The 22,263-nt window shown below is 31.4% G+C and overlaps 3 protein-coding genes across 5 annotated transcripts; 2 read left to right on the top strand and 1 right to left on the bottom strand.

The window, feature by feature from the left end:
• Positions 1 to 8,259: 8,259 nt before the first annotated feature.
• Positions 8,260 to 10,100, top strand: LOC112797790 (pentatricopeptide repeat-containing protein At2g36730-like). Its single transcript, XM_025840879.3, has one exon. The coding sequence runs from the start codon at positions 8,432 to 8,434 to the stop codon at positions 9,941 to 9,943; it is 1,512 nt and encodes a 503-aa protein (XP_025696664.1). The 5' UTR covers positions 8,260 to 8,431; the 3' UTR covers positions 9,944 to 10,100.
• A 1,034-nt stretch (positions 10,101 to 11,134) lies between these two features.
• Positions 11,135 to 14,634, top strand: LOC112797789 (ATP-dependent zinc metalloprotease FTSH 6, chloroplastic). 2 transcript variants are annotated; one of them, XM_025840877.3, is made up of 5 exons: positions 11,135 to 12,056; positions 12,328 to 12,868; positions 12,977 to 13,290; positions 13,477 to 13,717; positions 14,121 to 14,634. In XM_025840877.3, the coding sequence occupies exons 1-5, from the start codon at positions 11,467 to 11,469 to the stop codon at positions 14,460 to 14,462; spliced, it is 2,028 nt and encodes a 675-aa protein (XP_025696662.1). In that variant the 5' UTR covers positions 11,135 to 11,466; the 3' UTR covers positions 14,463 to 14,634. The 2 variants fall into 2 exon arrangements, with proteins under 2 accessions (XP_025696662.1, XP_025696663.1); XM_025840878.3 differs by having other exon boundaries at positions 11,148 to 12,056; positions 12,331 to 12,868.
• Positions 14,635 to 14,841: 207 nt separating this feature from the next.
• LOC112797791 (amino acid transporter AVT1I) lies at positions 14,842 to 21,855 on the bottom strand. 2 transcript variants are annotated; one of them, XM_072236195.1, is made up of 3 exons: positions 20,900 to 21,855; positions 15,875 to 16,485; positions 14,842 to 15,596 (listed from the first exon to the last, which is right to left on the bottom strand). In XM_072236195.1, exons 1-3 carry the CDS (start codon positions 21,084 to 21,086, stop codon positions 15,075 to 15,077), a joined length of 1,320 nt encoding a protein of 439 aa, XP_072092296.1. In that variant the 5' UTR covers positions 21,087 to 21,855; the 3' UTR covers positions 14,842 to 15,074. The 2 variants fall into 2 exon arrangements, with proteins under 2 accessions (XP_072092296.1, XP_025696665.1); XM_025840880.2 differs by lacking the exon at positions 20,900 to 21,855 and adding an exon at positions 16,761 to 17,156.
• Between the last annotated feature and the right edge of the window lie 408 nt (positions 21,856 to 22,263).

The following is a 22,263-nucleotide window of genomic DNA, read 5'->3' as shown; positions in this document are numbered from 1 at the left end:
AAAAACTTTACCAAACTAAGATTAAGTGTTTGTTATTTAATTATAACAATATTGATTTATTATTACTATATTTTTTTATTGTGTAAATATTAAGATTAGTTAGTTTTAAAATTATATTTGCGCTTCAATTTAATTTTTAAAATTTCAATTTATTCAGTTTAATATTTTAACTTAATATTTGTGATTCACATTGGTCTCTTGATTTAATTTTTATCGCAAAATTATTAACTTAGTTTTTGTAATAATTAAATTTTTTTTATCTCATTTTTTTTCCTACAAAGTCTTTAAAACTCTAATTCTAATTTTATTTAAAAGTTTAACGGCTTCTTAGAGAGCAAATTAACATAAAAAATTTTAATTGTCACTTCAGATCATTATTAAAGAGTCCAGTATACCACTCTTAATATATCGTTAACCATTCTGTAATAAAAATAGTGTTAGAAATGAATGTAAGTCATAAATATCAAATTAAAAATCACATTAAATAAATTAAAACTTTGAGAGTTAGATTAAAACGTAAATATAACTTTCATTAACCAATTTAAATACCAACTCTTTTTTTATATGCTGTGAACTTGTTTATTAAAAAAAAATAATCACTCAGATAAAGATGTTTAAAATATTTTTTTAAAGATATCTTTTATTAATTAAAACTCAATACATATAATCAATTAAACTGTATTATTTTTGTCAAAATTAAATCAGACAAATTAATTTGACAGAAAAATCAGTAAATTAAACATTGAACCGTTTTAAATTAATATTCTTTTTTTACAAAAAATAACTACACTAACCTTATTATAGAAAATAATTAAAATATTCCAATTATATATACTAACTGTTCAACCGTTTTTCTATTATTTTTTAAAAAATTAATTTTTTTTTGCTAATATATTATTTATTTTTAAATTTATTATATAAATATTTTTTATTATTTTAATATTAACATGTCTTATTTATATCATATTTTGTTAAAATTAAAACTACTATAAAAAAATTTTAAAATGTTAAATTATAACGACACAGAAAAAAGAGAATGGTTAAAATTTAGGATTCTCGAAATAATAATAATAATAATAATAATAATAATAATAATAATAATATTTTAGTCATTTTTTATAATAAGAATATTATAGTTATTTTTATAAAAAAATATTAATTTAGATTAATGTAAAATATAATTTATTAATTTTTTGATCAAATCAATTTATTTAATCTAATTTTAATAAAAAAACATAGTTTAATTAATTATATATATTAAATTTTAATTATGTAAAAATATCTTAAAAAAAAGTTGTAAGCGTTTTTATTTTGAATGGTTCATGCGGCTAAGTGCTATAGTTAACGTGTGATATATGGCCATATGGGCACAAATTAAACTAAATAAAATAATGTTTGCTGCTTAAATATCTCCGTATATGTATCTAACTAACCCGGCTTTTTTTGGAAAACTTTGAAGCACACACTTCGTGGGTTTCACTACCCTCGTTAGTGAACTAAAGCCATATATGTGGTTACGTAAAATGGGAACTGAAAGAGTCGTAAAGGGTTGAGATTCTTAGACAAGTTGGGGTACAACAATATATGCGGTGCTGAGAGTATCTATAAATCAATGATGATGCTACCTGCTAGTTGCTTCTATCTGATTCTTCAACCTTAGCTCAACCAATAAAATATTACATATTATATCTAAGTGTATGTGTTTAATTTGCATTGTACATGTGTGTGTTAGTGTTACTTCTTGTCGTTTTTATATCAACCTTTGTTTTAAAAAAAAAATATTATATTTATAAGTAGAAGAGAAAATGACATTTTCTTCTCTTGTGAGATGTCTAAATCACATTTTTTATTTTACGCTCTATTTTCTTACAAAATATAACATATATTTTTTTAGTCTATTTGACTAAAAAGACATTCTTCAATAATCATATAATTATATATAAATTATGGATAATTAATTGATTAGTTCAAGTAATAATAATAATAATATAAAATATACTTATTATTTTATTTATTTTTAGTTTTTAGATTATATGAATGGCATACTTAATAAAGACATAGGAATGCTTTTAATATTTTGGATGAGAGTAAACACCAACTCGGTCTTTGTCTATTTTTATGAATGACAAAGTAATTTTTGTCCAAAAAAAGGGACATTCCGATCCTCAACTTTTTTATTTTGGAACAATATGATCCATCTGTTAAAAAAATTATTTAAATAATAATAAAAATTAGTTTTGTGGGAGTTTTGTTTGTATTTTGTGGGGATTTTAAACCTCCACAAACTATTAATAAGTTTGTTTTTGAAAAATTTCCTCACTAATGGTAGTTAAGTGAAGAAAAACTATCAATAAAAATGATGTCACAAAAAAATAGTAATTATAGTACAAATACTTTTTAAAAGAAAAAAATAACATCGAATAAGAAATAAAAAAGAAAACTTTAATGTTGATAATATTGGTATTAGTGATGATGACGGTAGAGAAGATAATGATAATGATAAATCAATAAAAATAATAGAAGTAGGAGCCATAATAATAAAGATGAAGAAGGTAGTGGTAGTAGTGGTAGTAATTAGCTATATTATTTAAAATAATTTTGTAAAGATTTAAAATTCCCACAAAATACAAATAAAATCCTCACAAAACTAATTTTTATTATTATTTAAATAATTTTTTTAACAGAGTGATCGTATTATCCTAAAATAAAAAAGTTGAAGATCAAAATGTCCCTTTTTTTTTATAAAAATCGTTTTGTCTTTCGTAAAAATAGACAAAGACCAAATTGAGTATTTACTCTTTGGATTACACATTATCTTACCCACACTTTGAGGTTTTATCAAACATCATCCGAGTCTCAGTAGAAATTCGAATTTGATGCAGCTTGTTTAAGAGCCAATATAATTACTACTTAGTCTAGGCCTCCGCTGCAATGGTCTTAGCTCTTAATTCAATAATTCATTCACTAGATAGGCTAGTACAAGCCCAACAATCTTTTAGATTACGTATTGGTTTGGGAAAGTATTTAGTATGGACTTGGTCGGTTTTGTCAAGTTGCTAGCCCAATATCCTATATGATCGAGGGCAAAAATAAAAGAAGTTTGATGCCAATGAGTATTTATATTTAAATAAATAAAAATAGATTGAAACTTAAAATACAGATGTCTTTAATATAAAGTTGATAATAATAAACTGTTAAATAATTTGATATATTTTAATTAAATTATCATATAAAAATTTTAAACTAATAATTTACTTAAAATTATTTGCATATAAACTTCTACCATAAAAATATAATTACCTCCAAATATATACAAAAGTTGGAGAAGTTGCAAATACTCGCAGTTGATATCATTTCGCAATGGGGTATGGGGTTAAAAAAGTGAAACTAAACTGCATTAACGAGCTTACGAAATCAACATATTTCATGCAATTATAAACTAGGGTGTATATGGTCCATATGAAAATTTGGTCTAATTTTAAACACTTTAGGAATTAATTTAGTGTAATTTTATTGGGTCTAAACTCGGGTAAGGGTCTCAAAAATAGATCCGGTTATTATTTTGGGTCGGGTCTGAGACATAGCTCATGTCACCCGAACTCGACTCGGTGGCCTGGTCATCATACACAATTAATATTTTGTGTTATTAGTGATAGATAATGACTATTCTTATGTGGAATTTAAATATTGTAAATCTTAATATTTTGTGTTATTAGTTATTATAAGATTATAAGTTAATGTTTTATTTTTTAAAATGCATAAGACTTTAGACTAATGCATAATATTGTGTTATTTGTATTGATTTAAATATTTGGTGTTATTAGATAATATTAGTATTGATTATGGTTATGTTTTAATTTTAGAGAAGGGTTAGTTCTTGTTATATTTTTTAAGTGGATTTTACTATGTAAATTATGAAATAATAGTTGGAGATTAGGTGATTTTTACATGTTAAAGACCCGGTCTTTACCCAATTTTTACCCTGTCCGAATGTGCGTAGGTTTTATCGAATTTAGGATCGAATTAGGATATAAAAATTAGGTCCGGTTTATATTTTGGGTCGGGTCTGGATTAAGCCAAACCCGATGTGGCCCGATCCATCTACACCCCTATTATATACATATCAAACATATCAAATTGAAAAAATTGAGTTTTTTTTTCGGTGAAACATATCAAACTTCGTAACAATTTTTTACCATAAAAGTAGGGATTCTTTTTTAAATAAATTAAAAATTATATTTATTTTCAAAAACACGTTATTTAAACTTTGAGTAAAGTATCGTTTTTATCTCTAACATTTGGGGTAAATTCTAAAGTTTTTCTAACGTTTCAATCGTTCTATTTAAATCTGTAACATTTCAGAATTGATTCGATATTGTCCTATCGTTAGGAATCCGTTAACAGAATTGATGGCAGGACAAAATTGAGACGATTTTGAAACGTTAGGGACTTAAATAGGACGAAAACGTTGGAAACAAAAATAATACATAGAAATAAATTTTAGATTTAGGGCAAGTTCGTTGCACATCCGGCAAGCTTTAAGTTGAGTTCGTCGTACTATATAAACCGTGGGACCAATTCAGTTTGTCGCTTTCTTCCTTCCAAATCTTGCTTCTAAATCTATTTTCTTCCTCCTTCGCTTGTGATATTCATAATTTTCTCTACAAGATTTTTTATCTTTCGACGTCCGTGAAGTTCGTTATCCATTATATCGTCTGTTTTAAGTTAGTATATAACATGTTAGTTAAAGTCACTGTTTACTGTTTACATGCTAGTTAGAGTATATAACATATTAGTTAGATTTTTTATGTTATTATTTTCAAGTATAGTTACTGTTTACTGTTTATAACATATTAATTAGAGTAAGTTATTAGTTAATTGTTAATTAGTTTGGTCGGAATAGTTAGTTTAAGTTGTGAGTTAGTATGTTTATAAAATTAGTTTAATATGTAATTAGATTAGATTAGAATGATACATAATTAATAAAATTAAGTTATCAGTTAATTATTTAATAGTATATTTATAGAGTTAGTTGACGATCTTATGTAGTTAGTTCATATTTTAATTAGTAAGTTTATAAACTGATTAAGATGTAAAGTAGACAATTAATTAGTTTAAATATCTCTTTTAAAAATTTAGTTAATGTAAAAGAAACTGAGTTCAATTTATGTTATTTTATTTTACTAGACTGTAGTTAGATAGAGCAGTAGTTATTGGGATACGAGCATACATTTTACACATTGGATCAGACTGAGTACATTGCCGGCGAACATGATCGAGTGGTATACTTTTATGTGTTGACCATCTTTTTTTTAACTTTTTTTTTGGTTTGGTAGGCACCTCAAATCTTGCATACCAGACGAAATTCGATGAGACGCCCGCCTAAACAGATTTGCCATATCTCAGGCGAGCCGGATTTGAGCATGTGGCGTATATGGTGGAGTTCGAGCACGATTTGCCATTGACGTCAGCGTTGATAGAGAGGTAGAGACCTGAGTCCCACACGTTTCATTTGTCATGCAGGAGATTACTATCACCTTGCAGGACGTGGCCTACCAGTTGGGACTCAGGATCAATGGTGATCCTGTTAGTGGTTGCATCGGTGGGTGGGAGCAACACCATGATGAACGGTCCATTGAAGACTTCTGCCAGCAACTACTAAGTATTGTTCCTGACCCAGAGGATAAACAGTTACAAACCAAGTGAACTGTCAAACTCACATGGTTTCACAATACCATCTGCGGAGAGCTGGAGCAGGACACCACTGAGGAACGTCTGTTGTGATACACGAGAGGGTATATCATGCAGGTGATCGGGGATATCTTATTCCCATATGAATCTGACTCTTGGGTATACATCAGGTGGCTCCCCCTGCTAGAGGACCTTGACAGATGTGGCAGGTTATCATAGAGCTCGGCTGTGTTAGCATGGCTGTACCGCCAGATTATATTGTGCCATGGAGCATAGTCAGTGCAATCTGGGTGGTTGCGTTAGTTTGCTGCTCTCCTGGCCCTATCACTATATTCTACTGTTACAGCAGATGGATTTGATACTTGTTGATTTCTGCTAGTTGAAAGGTATTATTCGATTTTTTACTTTTTTTAATTAGTTAATAAAATTGAGAAATAATGTGTAATCATTCGCGGTATTCTAGGTAGGTTGAGTACCATCCAAATAACGTCAGAGGCGAGCACATGCTTAGACATTACATGCGTACGCTGAACCAAGCCAAGGCTATGTCACAAGTTGCACTTAAGCACCTAAAAATCCATTAATAGTTAGCACATGTAGATAGTGACTTTATACATAACTAACGATAATGAAATGAATCTTACCGGACAAGTACATCCGCATAGCGAATAACCAAAGAATAAACTCATTGTATGACTCCTCCCAATCGGCATATATTCTAATAATGACTCTCTGCTTTGCAAGCCAAACCTTTATGTAGGACGCCTAGGGGTGGCAATATGTACCCTACCCGCATGTACGCAACCCGATCCCACCCGGTCGGGTAGGGTGCGGGTTGAGCCACAACCCTACTCGACCAACCCGCACTCTATATATATGTATATGTTATATACTTATATAAAAATATGTTTTAAGTGGATGTTGAATCAAAGATCTCTTACTAAATGTAAAATATCCTTAACCACTAAAAGAAGATCATTAATTGATAATTCAATATTTTTTTACATAAAAATCAGTTATATTTTAAATTATCATCAAGTTATATAATAAAATTGTATCTTTTTTATAACCCGTGGGTAGGGTCGGGTACCCGCGGGTTAAAAGCGGGTAGGGTTAGGGTTAGAAAATTCTCAACCTGCGGATAGGATAGGGTTTAGTTTATATAAAAATCTCAACCTGCGGGTAGGGTTAGAGTTGGATCCAAACCCTACCCTACCCTACCCATTGCCACCCCTAAGGACGTCTTGTAACCGAAGTGATTCTCCACACCTCCTTGTAAAATTCTGATGCTGATTGTTGGATCTGCTTTGACCATTGTAAATATGTGTTGAGCAATCACCTTTGAATCCAACCTACGATGGTCTTGACCCATGGATGTTTTCATGTAAGTATGAGGACCATTGTATCTCCTAACCTCCCATTTTTCTTGTTTTCGGCGATATGCTATGCGTATGTTCCAAGAGCAACTGGACCCGAACTGGATACACTGTACATCATACCTCAATTGGTCACTCTTTAGTGTTTTATACTCCACAGCCCTTCTGATGCTGTACCTCTTAACTACCAACATGATTTCTTCCTTGTTATCAAATAGTTGTCCAATTTCGAACTCATTACTTGAATCCTTTTCGGGGCCTCCATGGATAAACAACCAATCCGAAGTCATTACATCGATATTCAACCTGGAGAAATGATCCGGCCAGTCATATGGTCGAGAAATGATAGGTTGCATTAGAGCAATTTGTGTGTCACCAAAATAGTTAATCTCTTCTTCCTCGTCACCATCCTCAAGAATTTCAGTTGGTTCATCATCAGCATCGTCTCCGTCATCGGGGTAAACTTCATACGAATCCATCATCGGATCCCTGATAGCAGAACCCTCATGACTTTCAACATCATCTTCCATCATGTCAGCATTACCAAGTTCAATGATTGAGCCCTATTGACTACCTTCAAGTGGCATATTTAGATCGACCATCGTCCTTCTAATATTTCGTCTAACAGCTCCACTTAACATACTATTATCAACAGTATCCGCAGATGATCCTCGTCCACCCAACTCAACGAAAAACACGAATAATTCCAACAAATAAACATTTGTTCATTGGTCATGCCACTACTTTTTAAGACGTACGTCTTTGTCGTCACGTAACTGATACTTATTTCAAAACAAAAGAAATATTTCTTAAAACCGTGGCTAATAAACATAATAACAATAGGGCAAAGACAAGTGTAACGTACCTTTTATAAAACAAATTGTCATATACTTCGGTTAGATATCTGTAGTAATTTTTTTTACTCTTTTTATGTATTGCTGTCCAATGGAATGCAATATCAAATTCTTCAATACTGTTAGACTGTTGACTTTTGATGTTATGTAAGTAATTATTGATTGTCCAGACTTAAAAACGATAGAACCTTTTTTATCATACACTATTTCACCATCATAATGAATGGATAACAATAGATTTTTGACATTGTAAAGGAAAAATGCCAAAATGAAAACTAAAGAGGAGAATGAAATTGTGGTTTTAATATCCAGTTTCCAACAACTTGGAAACTCCACTTGAAGTTCGCAACCATGTTTTTATTTTGGAAACTCCACTTGGAGTTCGTTGGATGTGCATAAACTATCTAAAAAGTTAAAGTTTAAATAAAGTGTTTTTGAAAATAAATATTTTTTAAAAATTTATTTCACAAAAAGATCCATGAAAGTAGCCAGCATTTTAATTTTCTTGTAATGTTTGGTGAAATGCGTGTGCCGCTTCCACTTTCCCTCTCTACAAAGCAACAATGCCTCACTCTTCTCTCACTCTGTTCTTCCATCACCCAACTCCACCAAATCCAAGCTCAAACCCACATCAATGGCCTCTTCCAAGACCCTTATGTCCTCTCCCAACTCATCTACTTATCTTCCCTCTCCTCCTTCGCCAACCTCACCCACGCAAAAACCATTCTTTTTCATTCCCCCACCACCTCATCACCCATTTCATGGAACATCCTCATCAGAGCATACGCAGCTACTGATTCTCCGCTTCAATCCATCTGGGTATTCCGCACATTCCGAAAATTGGGTGTGAAGCCCAATAAACTCACTTATCCTTTTCTGTTCAAGTGTTGTGCTATGGCTTCTGCGCTTTCTGAGGGAAAACAGCTGCATGCTGATGTTATCAAGTTTGGTCTTGATTCTGATGTGTACGTTGGGAATAACATGGTTAACTTATATGGGTTCTGTAAAAAGGTTAAGGATGCAAGGAAGGTGTTTGAGGAAATGCCGAACAGAACTGTTGTGTCTTGGAACTCAATTATGACTGCTTGTGTTGAGAATCATTGGTTGGGAGATGGGATTCGGTACTTTTTTAGGATGCGAGGTTGCGGGTTTGAGCCAGATCATACTACTATGGTGCTGATGCTTTCTGCTTGTGCTGAGTTGGGTTACTTGAGCCTTGGAAGATGGGTGCATTCCCAATTGATTTTGAGAGGAATGGTTTTGAGTTGTCAGTTAGGCACTGCTCTTGTTGATATGTATGCAAAATCAGGGAATCTGGGTTGTGCTAGGCTTGTTTTTGAGAGAATGGAGGAGAGGAATGTGTGGACATGGAGTGCAATGATTTTGGGATTAGCCCAACATGGGTTTGCAGAGGAAGCGCTTGCATTGTTTGCTGAAATGTGTGAAAATCATAGCATATGCCCCAATTATGTGACCTATCTTGGGGTTCTATGTGCTTGCAGCCATGCTGGGATGGTGAATGAGGGTTACAAGTACCTTCGCGAAATGGAATATGTCCATGGGATCAAGCCCATGATGGTACATTTTGGAGCAATGGTTGATGTTTTAGGTCGTGCCGGCCTTCTTAAAGAAGCTTACGACTTTATACAGAGGATGCCTATTGAGCCTGACCCGATTGTGTGGCGCACGTTGCTTAGCGCGTGCAATGTTCATGATGCTCAGGACCATGCAGGGATAGGGGATAAAGTGAGGAAGAGGCTGCTTCAGATGGAGCCAAGGAGGGGAGGGAATTTGGTTATTGTTGCTAACATGTATGCTGAATCAGGGATGTGGGAGAAAGCGGCAAAAGTTAGGAGAGACATGAGAGATGGAGGTATGAAGAAGATGGCTGGAGAGAGTTGTGTTGATTTAGGGGGTTCCATGTTTAAATTCTATGCAGGTTATGATTCTAGCCAAGACTTGATGCATGTTTATCATTTGCTTGATGGATTGAACATGCACTTGAAGATGGTTGATAGTTAATAGTTAACTAGTGTTGGAAATTGCTCTTGACGAATTGTTGACAATTTTGTAAGTCAACATTTTCACCATTCATTTGTATATATTATTTTTAGGATGCTGCCCACACATCTTTTATGTATCTTTGTTATCACTCTATAAATGTTGACACAGTTTCCAATATCAGTTTAACTTAGAAATATTGATCTGTTCTTATTGCAAAATATTTGTTTCATTTCACAAAGAATTTCAATTTTTTTAGTGTAATCCCTTGAAAATTTGTCATTCATAGTCTTCCCTTCATTTTTAGATTTGTTTTTGTGGATGATATTTCAGACCTAGTTCCAGTAATTAATACTTATCCAGAATTTAATCAAAATTTCCTACAACGCAATACCTTACTCTATACTCAAGCTAAGTGGTGGGTGCAGGCACAATGTATAGCTAGCTCATTAGTCATAAGATATGATGAAAAGATCAATGCTTTGAATTTATTATGTAAGAACAAAAGGATCTGAGATGATAAGTTGATAACTTTTATAGTTCTTTTTCAAGCCAAACACTTGTATTAATTTCTGTTTTACGTGATTTATTGATTTTTCGTCTTTTCACATGTCATAATGCCTTCTGTAAATACAAAAAAAATAAGATGTTCTCAATTATGCTTTAAAGTTAGGTTAATAATTTTCATATTAACTTCTTGCCTTCTTGGTGCTTTGTTTATTATTTCATTTAATTTTTAATGGCAACTTTACTTTATTTTATTTAAGTATATTGATTTTCTTAAGTCTTGGTCTTTTGGATATGAACTTCTAAGCTAATTCACAATTCTATATTCAATTATCCATAGATTAATCAAGAAAAAACACCATGAAAAATTAAAGTTATAATGCAGAGGCTGAAATTTTGTTGTCTTTTTTTTCAAGGAAATTTCATTAAAGGCATAAATTGGGAGAATAAACTAATATAGCAACATTCCAATATTTTTTTTATTGACATAAATATTCCTCTAGAAAAGCCCCAGTCACATCCATATTCAAATACTGATTGATTTTGAGCATATTCTATAAGTCAAACTTAAAAATAGAAACATGTAATAAGGTGGCGACATTTGATGCAGTCTAAACAATCCACTGTTACCACTTCAACTTCTTCCAAGTGTGTGGCTGTGACTTGAGATTATGTTTTATGTGCCACAATATATCTTCTACAGTCACACTCTTTTTTTGCACTTTTTAGCATCTTTGTTCTAAGCATGCAAAGGAAAACAAAAGGGCCAAAGAACAGAACATAGAAGACCCTTCCTGAATGAAAAACAAGACAAATATAACACGAAATCCTCCAACTCAAATGAAAATTCCATGTTGAAACTGCTAGAACCTTCCCATTTTCTCTCTTTTTAAAACAAACTTTATTTATTACCACTGACCTCCAGATCAAACTATTCAAACTGGTTAATCCACTGAGGAAATCAGAGAGTGCAACACAATACTATAAGAAAGACCCTTTTATTGAATATTCAAGCAAATTTTGTGGTGTTGACGAAAATGTCTTCTGCTCTATTATCTCTCTCAGTTTCTCCAACTTTAGTATACAAGCATCAAGAAAGGAAAAAGAACAAAGAGAACAACACATGTCCATCACAACCTTTGTTAGAAACCAAACTCAGCAAGAGGAAGCTGTTACAATCATCTGTTATTGGATTAACTCCAACATGGCTGGGGCTATCTTTATCTTCTGCCAAACCAGCAAGTGCTGCAGAACCAGATAGCCCTGAATCTTCAACCTCAACTAGGTTAACATACTCAAAGTTCTTGCAGTACTTGGATGAAGGTGCTGTGAAGAAAGTTGACCTGTTTGAGAATGGAACTGTTGCTATTGCTGAGATATACAATCCAGCATTGGAGAAAATCCAAAGGGTCAAGGTTCAGTTACCAGGGTTGCCTCAGGAGTTGCTGAGGAAATTGGAGGAGAAAAATGTTGACTTTGCTGCTCACCCTATGGATGTAAGTTGGTGGCCTGCAATATTTGATTTCTTGGGAAACTTTGCATTTCCCTTGATATTGCTTGGTAGTCTACTCTTGAGGAGTTCTTCAAATAATCCTGCTGGCCCCAACTTGCCTTTTGGACTAGGAAGGTATGGATTTTAGCATATGATATTATATATGATTTATAGTGTATGATATGATGTTTATAGTTATATGTAAAAGGTCCATAACTATATGAATTTTACCTTAAGATATGACATATGATATACTCTGCATCAAAATAAATGTCACTTTGATATTCATCATAACTGCGTTAATTTTAGCATATGATAGGATATTCACCATAACTATATGAATTTTTTAAAATATGATATGATCAGCATAACTACATGATACACTTTTATTCCATGTTTACTTCAGAAGTAAGGCAAAGTTTGAGATGGAACCAAACACAGGAGTGACATTTGAGGATGTAGCCGGAGTTGATGAAGCCAAGCAAGATTTCCAGGAGATTGTGGAGTTCTTGAAGACACCAGAGAAGTTCTCGGCCGTGGGAGCGAAGATTCCGAAAGGGGTCCTTTTGGTAGGGCCACCAGGGACAGGGAAGACATTGCTGGCTAAAGCAATTGCAGGAGAAGCTGGTGTCCCATTCTTTTCCCTATCAGGTTCAGAGTTCATTGAGATGTTTGTTGGTGTAGGTGCTTCAAGGGTGAGGGACTTGTTCAACAAGGCAAAAGCGAATTCGCCGTGTTTGGTGTTCATTGATGAGTTAGATGCTGTAGGGAGGCAGAGAGGTACTGGCATTGGTGGAGGGAATGATGAAAGAGAGCAAACACTGAATCAATTACTCACTGAAATGGACGGATTCACCGGAAACACTGGTGTTATTGTCATTGCTGCCACCAACAGACCTGAGATTCTTGATTCTGCATTGCTTAGACCTGGCAGGTTTGATAGGCAGGTAATAAACTTTTGTGTTTCATAAGCATGGAATAATTTCTATCTATAATTGAAGTTGAATCCGTGTCAAAAAACACGTCATTAATGTTTATTTTTATTGTGTCTATAGGTTAGTGTTGGATATCCTGATATAAGAGGGAGGGAAGAAATCTTGAAAGTTCATAGCAACAACAAGAAGCTTGCTAAGGATGTCTCTCTTAGTGTCATTGCCATGAGAACTCCAGGATTCAGTGGTGCAGACCTAGCAAACCTCATGAATGAAGCTGCTATTCTAGCCGGTCGCAGGGGAAAAGAAGAGATCACGATGAAAGAGATCGATGAGTCCATCGATAGGATCGTGGCAGGCATGGAAGGAACCAAAATGACTGATGGCAAGAACAAAATTCTTGTGGCTTACCATGAAGTTGGACATGCTGTTTGCGCGTAAGTACATCAAATACTTGTTCATAGTAGATTGATAGAGAAACTTCCAAATGCTCGAGTTCAAAATAGGCTTATGGTTGTAGAGCTATAGTGAAAATTGCCAATTGCTTCATATTGTTACTATAACTCTATTGTTCACTTAACTTGGATCCCTTTGAAGTCTTAAATTGAGTTTATATTTTGCAGGACATTGACCCCAGGGCATGATCCAGTGCAGAAAGTGACTCTAGTACCGAGAGGCCAAGCCCGGGGATTGACATGGTTCTTGCCAGGTGAAGATCCAGATCTTATTTCTAAGCAGCAACTGCTTGCAAGAATAGTTGGAGGCTTAGGAGGTAGAGCAGCAGAGGAAGTTATATTTGGTGAAGCTGAGATAACCACTGGTGCTGCTGGGGACTTGCAACAGATCACCCAAATAGCAAGACAGGTAACTCTTCTTTTTGGGATTTTGGATTTGAATGCTTGAGTTTGGGATGATAACAAGATGGCATGTGAAAAGTTTTTTATTGATAACATAATCAAACTTTACTTGACTTGGATTGCTTACGCTAACAAGTCAATCTTATGATCTCTGTTATTTGAACATCTAAAAATAGGTGTTATATATAGATATAACACCAAATAAGACCTAAGGGTTCATATCAGGTGTTATAAAGACATCCAATCTTGTATTGCTATCTCAACAAAAGTAATCGAGTCAACCATCATTATAAAAGTCTTATTGATGCAAACATCTTATTGGATTACAATATCAAACTCTTATATTAACAACTAATGATGCAACAGTATAAAAATGCATTCTGCTGATAAATGCTTCTCCTTTGAAACAGATGGTAACAAGGTATGGCATGTCAGAGATTGGACCATGGACATTAACTGATCCTTCAGCACAAAGTGGTGATGTTGTGTTAAGGATGATGGCAAGGAACTCAATGTCAGAGAAACTAGCTGAGGACATTGATCAGTCAGTGAAGCAGATCATAGAGACAGCATATGAGATTGCAAGGAATCACATAAGGAACAACAGAGATGCAATTGATAAGTTGGTGGATGTGCTTCTTGAGAAGGAAACTCTTAGTGGAGATGAATTCAGAGCAATCTTGTCAGAATACACTGATATTTCTTCAATCAAGACAAATAGAACACCCATCAGGGAGCTCATTGAAGCTTAATCATATAGCTTTGTGTTGTAAGTAAGGACTAGAATTGTACAGTGTACATAGTTATATATAGTTAGTTTATTTTATAGGGTGCTTGAGTTAATTTGATGAATCACAGGTAGTTTCCTGTTAGTTGGCACAAATTTTTTTTTCATACATTTTGAGTACAATCTCATATTTTCAACTGTCTCTCTCTCTCTCTCTCTCTCTCTCTCTCTCTCTCTCTCTCTCTCTCTCTCTCTCTCTCTCTCTCTTAAATGGAAACTGATATAGCTTTCTGCATAAATATATATATGCTCTCTTAGTATTGTGGAAGAATGATTCTAGAAAGTAAAAAAAATGGCATGGCTTCTTTGAATTTTTATCAAGTTCATGTGATTAGAATGCAATGTTTTCTAAATACTTAAAAACATTTATGTTATCATAATATCATAGTAAAATTTACCACTCATGATTAGAGGTACATAAAAATGGAACAGCTTATGTACTAGCGCCTATTTACTCATGATCCTTACAAGTTAGGACATCTCCTACAAAATTGATCCACTAAACTACACCAAATCTTACTTTACCATGATTTTGGTCCCTGCCAATATATTTTACAAAAAAAAAAGGAATAAAGGACTAGATATTAAAATGGTGCACAATATCCATGAGTGAGGTATATGTTCCAGCTATTCCAATTACCACAGCTGCTACAATTATAGCCACTATGGCTATTGTTTCACACCCCAAAATCCTGTATTTTCCTGAAATCTTCAAGTAGCATGAGCATGGAAGAAGAATTGAAGCTGTGACACTTAGAAATGCTCCAACCAGAGACATTAGTTCCCCAAATAAAGGCACAGTCAAGGCAATAATGACAGTGCTGGTTACCATCATAGTGCTGACCAAAATTTTGGTGAATCTATTCTTGTACTTTCTTGGAAGCAAATTTTTCAAAGCATTGGTGATAGGTGTTGTCATCAAAGCATACTTCGATATTGGATTGACCAATGTTGTGTATATTGCTACTCTTGAGCTTAATTTGTCTATTGGCAGGTTCAATGTTACTTGTGATTGAACGTTTGGACCAAACATGAGGTATCCGATTATAGCCATGGAAGCATAACCAGCTGTGGTTAAAAAAAAGCACACAAATAGAACCTGCAATGTAAAGAAAAAAACCAAATTTGATGAGAAACAAAAACAACTCCTCTTGCGTGAAAATTTACATTAGCTAGTCCTGCATGATGTATACTTTTTATCAACAATATTTTGCCTTTCGGATCTCTCATCTTTACTACGTGTTCTTGTTAGAAATGATGAGGATATACACTAGTCTGAGTTATATACTCCTTCTATGAACGAGTGTAATTTTTTTACATATGGACTAAAGAAACAGATCATATGCAAAACAAGCTCAAAAGATGCAGAGAACTCACATTAGAGAACTGGTGTTTGTTCCTCATTGAATTGTACAATGTAGGGAAGACAGGGTGAGCACAATAACAAAATGCATACAAGCTAACAGATGTGGGGATTCCACTCAAATTCAGAAGAGTTCCCTTGTGACTAAAACCAACTCCGCCAATTGTCGCAGTCCAAGATATCGAAATGATGATAATAGCAGAGGCAAACACACCACTTGCAGATACATAAGAGAGCATGTTCATATCATCCAACCAAACAGTAGGCAAGATTATAAGAGCAACCAAAATCACAAAGAATTGCTTCCCACTAATTGTTAAACCAGCCACCAATTCGAGCTCAACATTGGGGAAAAGCTCATTCAAGTTATCACCCTCAAGAATCAAGAACCCTATTGAGACTAAGTAGAGTTCCATGTACATTGACACCGACACGATTAGTCTTCCTATTTTACCAAATGCAAGCTCACCAATATCAGGGTAGGTTCTAATGTTTGAATTCTTGTCCATGCATTTCTTAATCAACACACCTGCATAAAATGCTGCCATCGCAATAGCAAATAGAAGAGTTAAGCTTAACCACCCTCCAGATGCTAGAGCATATGGAACTGAGAGTATCCCAACACCTGAAACAAACAAAAACACGTTATGGCATCTTATAAGTTTCTATCCCAACAGAAAAAAATAGACATTTATGTTACACAACCAGAAAAATTAAACATAATAGCCAGCATATAAGTGTCAACAAACATAATCGACTTTTAATATTAAAAGAAAAAACACACACACAAAAACACAAACACATGGTGGACATAGTAAATTGTAATTAACATGTAGTAATTACAAAATGGGGGCTCCAAAAATCAAACACTTATACGATGAGAATCATAAAGAAGAAAACCTGAGATAGCATTGAGTCCATTAAGGGTGGTGTGAAAGAAAGAAGCAGGCTTTGTATTGGTGGAAGAGTGATGAGGGTCTATGAGCTTTTCCTCATCTATGGCTCCCTTATTGAACTCAGTTAGCAAAGGGACACTCAAGGATGAATCATTGTCCGGTTTTTCCGACATTATTGTAACACAACAGAAAAAGGAACAGAGTTTGGAAATCTAACAGGTTTTGGGTGCTAGATTCTGGATATACCTAAGAAACTATGTTCCTCTAGCTGCTAGTGTTATATATACACAGTTACACACACGTTTCTTTTATAGTTTTTTGTAGGAAACTGCAAGGAACTAACACACACTCGTAAGTCTCCATACAAAAGTTAGTTTCCGTAGAAAACGTTTATGGCGTGGCCATATAATTTTAGTTTTTGCTACTATACTATATAGTAATTTAAAATTTTTAATCTTATGTTAACATCAATTAATGGTGTGTGAATTAGGCTAACGAGTTATAGTTCAAATGACATAATCTCCTCATATTTACTTAAGAGATTGCGAGTTTAAATGTGCTTATCTTTAGTAAAAAAAATGTAAATTAAACCTCACCCAAAAATAAAAATTTTAAATCAATCCCATCAAAATCACAATGATTTGAATTGAATTTGATTAAAAAGTAAATTAAATCGATAAAATACAAATTATAATTCCTTGAATAAAATTGAATTAGATTGAAAAATAAAAACAAATCAATATCATTTAAATTATAATAAATTATATTAATTTGCCATAACCAAATGATACTGCAAGTATAGTCTTATTTCATTATCAAAAATATTAATACACATATTTCGTTCTTTTGAACATATCCATATTGAAGGTATTTTGTTTGAAATACCAACAGAATACGTGTAATATTTTTATTATTTATTTTATTGATAGTAACAATAAAATTAAAAATATTATTTACACATTAAAATTAGTTAGTGTGTATTTGAATCTAAATGTATATAAAATTTAATTTATTAATATATTTTATATTTTAATAATTGATTTTAATATATTTATTACAATTATAACAAAATATATATCAGAATATAATCATTACTTTAAAAAATATATATAATAAACAAAAATAATAAAAAATTAAATTATTTTATAAATTTAGTTTTGATGTATATAATATAAAATATTTTATAATTATATAATTATATTTATTTTTTAGATAATTATTTACATAATTAATATAAAAAATAATTTTTTATTGATGTAATATTATATAATTAATATACGTATAAAATTATTTTATATTAATAATATATTAAAATTAAATTTATTATTTTATTTATTTAAACTATTTTTAATTCAATATTTTATATCAACAGACTGGAAAGTACATTTACCCATGAACTTTAATTTCAATTAGTCAAAGCATGTGACGTGTTGTTTGGAGAAAGCAAAAGTATGAACCAACTCGGATAATGCCATTTCTATTGCTGTTTTTATGCTATATAATAATAAAATAAAGGTTTAAACTGGGATTCATGGACCAATTTTACATTGAATCCTATAGTATATAATAAGATAGAAATTTCGGTGTAGTTAATTTTGGATAAAATAATAATTAAAATTTGTTAAATAAAATTTTAATTAAATTAATTAAATTATTTAATTGTTTTTAATTATTAATTTTTATATAAAATTAATTATACTTAAATTTTTATCATATAATATATATTATTTGACCAATTCATGTGCTATTATTAAATTTTAAAGTTTAAACAGCATATTTAATACGGAATGGATTTTTTTATTATTAAAAAAAATTAAAAATATAAAATATAATTTTTTATTTTTAACTTTTTATTGCTTTTTTTATATTTATTTTTATTTTATTTATAAAATTAATAATAAAAAATTACATCGTATTCTCTTAATTATTAAAAAAAATTAAAAAGATTTATTTCCACTTGACACATAGTAACACTCCTCAGCATTTATGATATCTGTATTCTATTTATTCCACAAGCTTAGCGTAAAAGAAATACACATATTTAGATGAGTCATTATTTATTATAAAATATAAAAATATGGTATATGCGGTAATTAAGCTGAGTGTCTAACTTCATAGTGTGTGACTCGTGGAAAATAATAATCATTCCCAAAAATATGGTATTGGAGTGTGGGTCAGTTCTCATTTTGAGACACTCTATAATAGATTGAAATGATATAAAGAAAAAAATATTTTTTTTTATAGTTATTTTTTATTATTTTATTATTATTTAAAGTATAAGTCCTACTTTTTTTTAATTTTTCTTTTATTTTATAAAAAAAATCTATAAACTTATATTTTTATTATATAATTCACCTCTCACTTTTGGTGATACCATTTAATAGTAGGGTCCATTGTGGTGTCCATGGAGTGTTGCCACATGATAATTAAGTCTTAATCATTACTCTATTGACCACATGATTTTCTATAATAAGTACATATGGGAATTAGAAAAGTGTATGGCCTACATTACTATTCATGAACAAGAGAATTTTTATCAAACTTCATAGAGAAAGATCCAAAAGAAAAAACACAAAAATGTTGCAGCTAGCTGGATGCTTGTTGAATTTTCAGGACAAATTAAAAAGTGCAATGCGATCGAGATGAGGCTTCATTCACCACTGCCACCCACACACATTATCCTCTACTCAATAGGGACCAATATATCCTTTGAAAATTCTAGACTTCCTCACACCATATATTATATTTAATTAATTAATGTCACAAAAAATAAAGAAGAGAGAAAATTTATGTTGGGTAAGGTATCGTTTTTATTCTTTTGGAGTAAGTCTTATTTATATTTCTAATATTTAAATTGTTTTATTTATATCTTTAATATTTGTAAAAATAATTTGATGTTATCCTACAATCAATCACACATTATGAGCTTTAGTTTGAGTTTTGAAAAAAAAAATTTGAAGTTAAAATACAAATGTCTGACACAGAACCGATAATTCACTTCGAAAAATAGTTTAAAAGTTGAAATTAATCCCTATAATATTTACATAATTTATTTTTCTAGGGACATAATTGAACCTAATTAAACACAATTAGTGGATACAATATTGAAGTCAAACACATCCAACTAAGACCTAATTAAGAATGAATACATCCAAATGAGAATAATTAAAAAATACAATCTGATTTGTTAGTATAATTGATGGCAGGATAACATTGAATTACTTTTATAAATGTTAGGAATACAAATAGAACAATTTAAACGTTAAAGACAAATATAGAACTTACTCTTTACGGACAAAAATGATCTTTACTCATTAATTCTATGATATTTATGCGTTGGTATTTAAATTTTATTTAATTTATTTTTTCAATAAATTTTAAATTTTTAAAAATGATTTATTTTTATATTTTTTAAATTAAATATTAATTTTTAAATTTTTTAATAAATTAGACATGTTTTTAGACACTATAACAATCATTATAAGATAAAAATCTAATTTTATGATGTTTATAAATTAATATTTAATTTTTATCTTATTTATTTTTATATTTTTTAAATTAAATATTAATTTTTAATTTTTTTTAATAAATTAGACATTACTTTTTAAATATTGTAGCAATTACTTAAAATAAACCTCTAGCAGTCATTTACTATTTTAATCAAATTTGAGTTCAAAAAACGATTCTGTCTTGTACGGCATATTTGTGTTTTTTTAATAGAGGATATATGTTTTTAAAATTTCAACTGTAATTTATTTCAACGAAAATAAATGAATCAATTAACAATAATTTTATAATAACTTTTTGTAGTTTTTTACAATATTTTTTATCGACAAATTATTACATATATAAAATAAGATTCAAACCTTAAATATTTATTTAAATAAAAATAAGTTAAGACCAATAAGCCAAGGAGAGTTCTTAATAACTAAGCTATAACTAAGAGCGAATAATAGAAGATTAATAATTGCATTGATTCTCAGTACTAAGTTCTACATGAATTTATGCAAAACAAAATAAACATAATATCCAGATCAAAGTAAGGTACCAATAATAGTAATAACAATAAATAATAATAATAATGATGATGATGATTGTGATAGAACAAAGAACGAAAAGAGGGTGAAAGAATGAATAATATACCCGACAAAGCATTGACCCCATTGAAGCAAGTGTTGACGAAAGACGCGGTGCCATGTCCATGGCCATTGCCATGTTCCTCATCATTACCAGAATTTTGGCTTATGTCCCCATCTTCTTCTTCTTCAACAATAATAAGTGGTTTGTTGAGTGCACTAATCTTGTCATCTTTATGCATGCCTTCTTCCATTATTGATTCTTGTTTATTGAGGCAAAAGATATTGAAAGAATTCTAAATCTTCTGTTATTTGTTCTTCTCTTACCACATTATTTATATAGGCACCAGTAGTATAGTAGCAGTGAGAACTTATTATTATCAGAGAAATTCTTAACATACAAGCGATTAAGACTTGTAAGCCTTACAAATCCAATTAAAACTAACGCTCAAAACGCGCTTTGAACCGTTCTTCTTCCTCTTCGTCTTCTTCTTCTTTTTTTTCTTTCGTTTCTTACCTTCTCTTTCTCCTTCTTCTTCTTCTTTTTGCTGCACGTTCTTCTTCCTCTTACTCTTCTTCTTCTTCTTTTCTTTCATTTCTTGCCTTCTCTTTCTCCTTCTTCTTCTTTTTGCTGCACGTTCTCCTTCCTCGTCTTCCTCTTCTTCTTCTTCGTTTACGTACTTTTCTCTCTATTTTCTTTTTTCGTTATTCTCGATTTCCATTATTTTTTGACATCAAGCTCTGAAATCGTTTTTGAAGAAGAAGAAGCAACAGAAGATGAAGAGGAGAAAGAGAAAGAATTCCGAATTATGCATAAAGTGTACTTCAACGAATTTTTGGTGTATTTCTTAAATCCTTTGGGTGTAGTTTTGTAATCCTTTGGGTGTATTTCTTTAATCTTTTGGGTGTATTTTTATAATGGTTTGGGTGAATTCCTGTAACTATTTGGGTGTATTTCTGTAATCGTTTGGGTGTATTTCTGAAATTCCATTATCTTCAAAACGATTTCAAAGAAGAGAGTCGTTCATAATACATGGTGAATGTAGCGCTTTGAAAACAGGAAACGGTTGAATAACGCATTAAAAAGCCCATATGTGTAGCAACTTGTAAAACTTGTAAGTCAAAAAAATTTGTATGTGTAATAGACCTCTTATTATTATTATTATTATTATTATTATTATTATTATTAAGTGGTAAAATATTATTACTAGCCAACAAAATGTTAAGAAAAATAGAAAAAAAATTATAATAAATAATATCTGCTGATATATATGGTTACGTGTTAGCTAATATATAATTTGTGAAATTTGGGGTAGATAGCTACTATTAGCTCGATGCTTGTGTTATTCAAACTCGTCACTTTTTTTGTTTTGATATAGGTGGGTGGATATCTCATTAAGTTCATTGACATGTTCCTAATAATACTTTCAT

This window comes from Arachis hypogaea, chromosome 4, assembly GCF_003086295.3.
Source record: "Arachis hypogaea cultivar Tifrunner chromosome 4, arahy.Tifrunner.gnm2.J5K5, whole genome shotgun sequence".
NCBI classification, from domain to species: Eukaryota; Viridiplantae; Streptophyta; class Magnoliopsida; order Fabales; family Fabaceae; genus Arachis; species Arachis hypogaea.
This window is presented reverse-complemented; position numbering and strand designations above follow the sequence as displayed.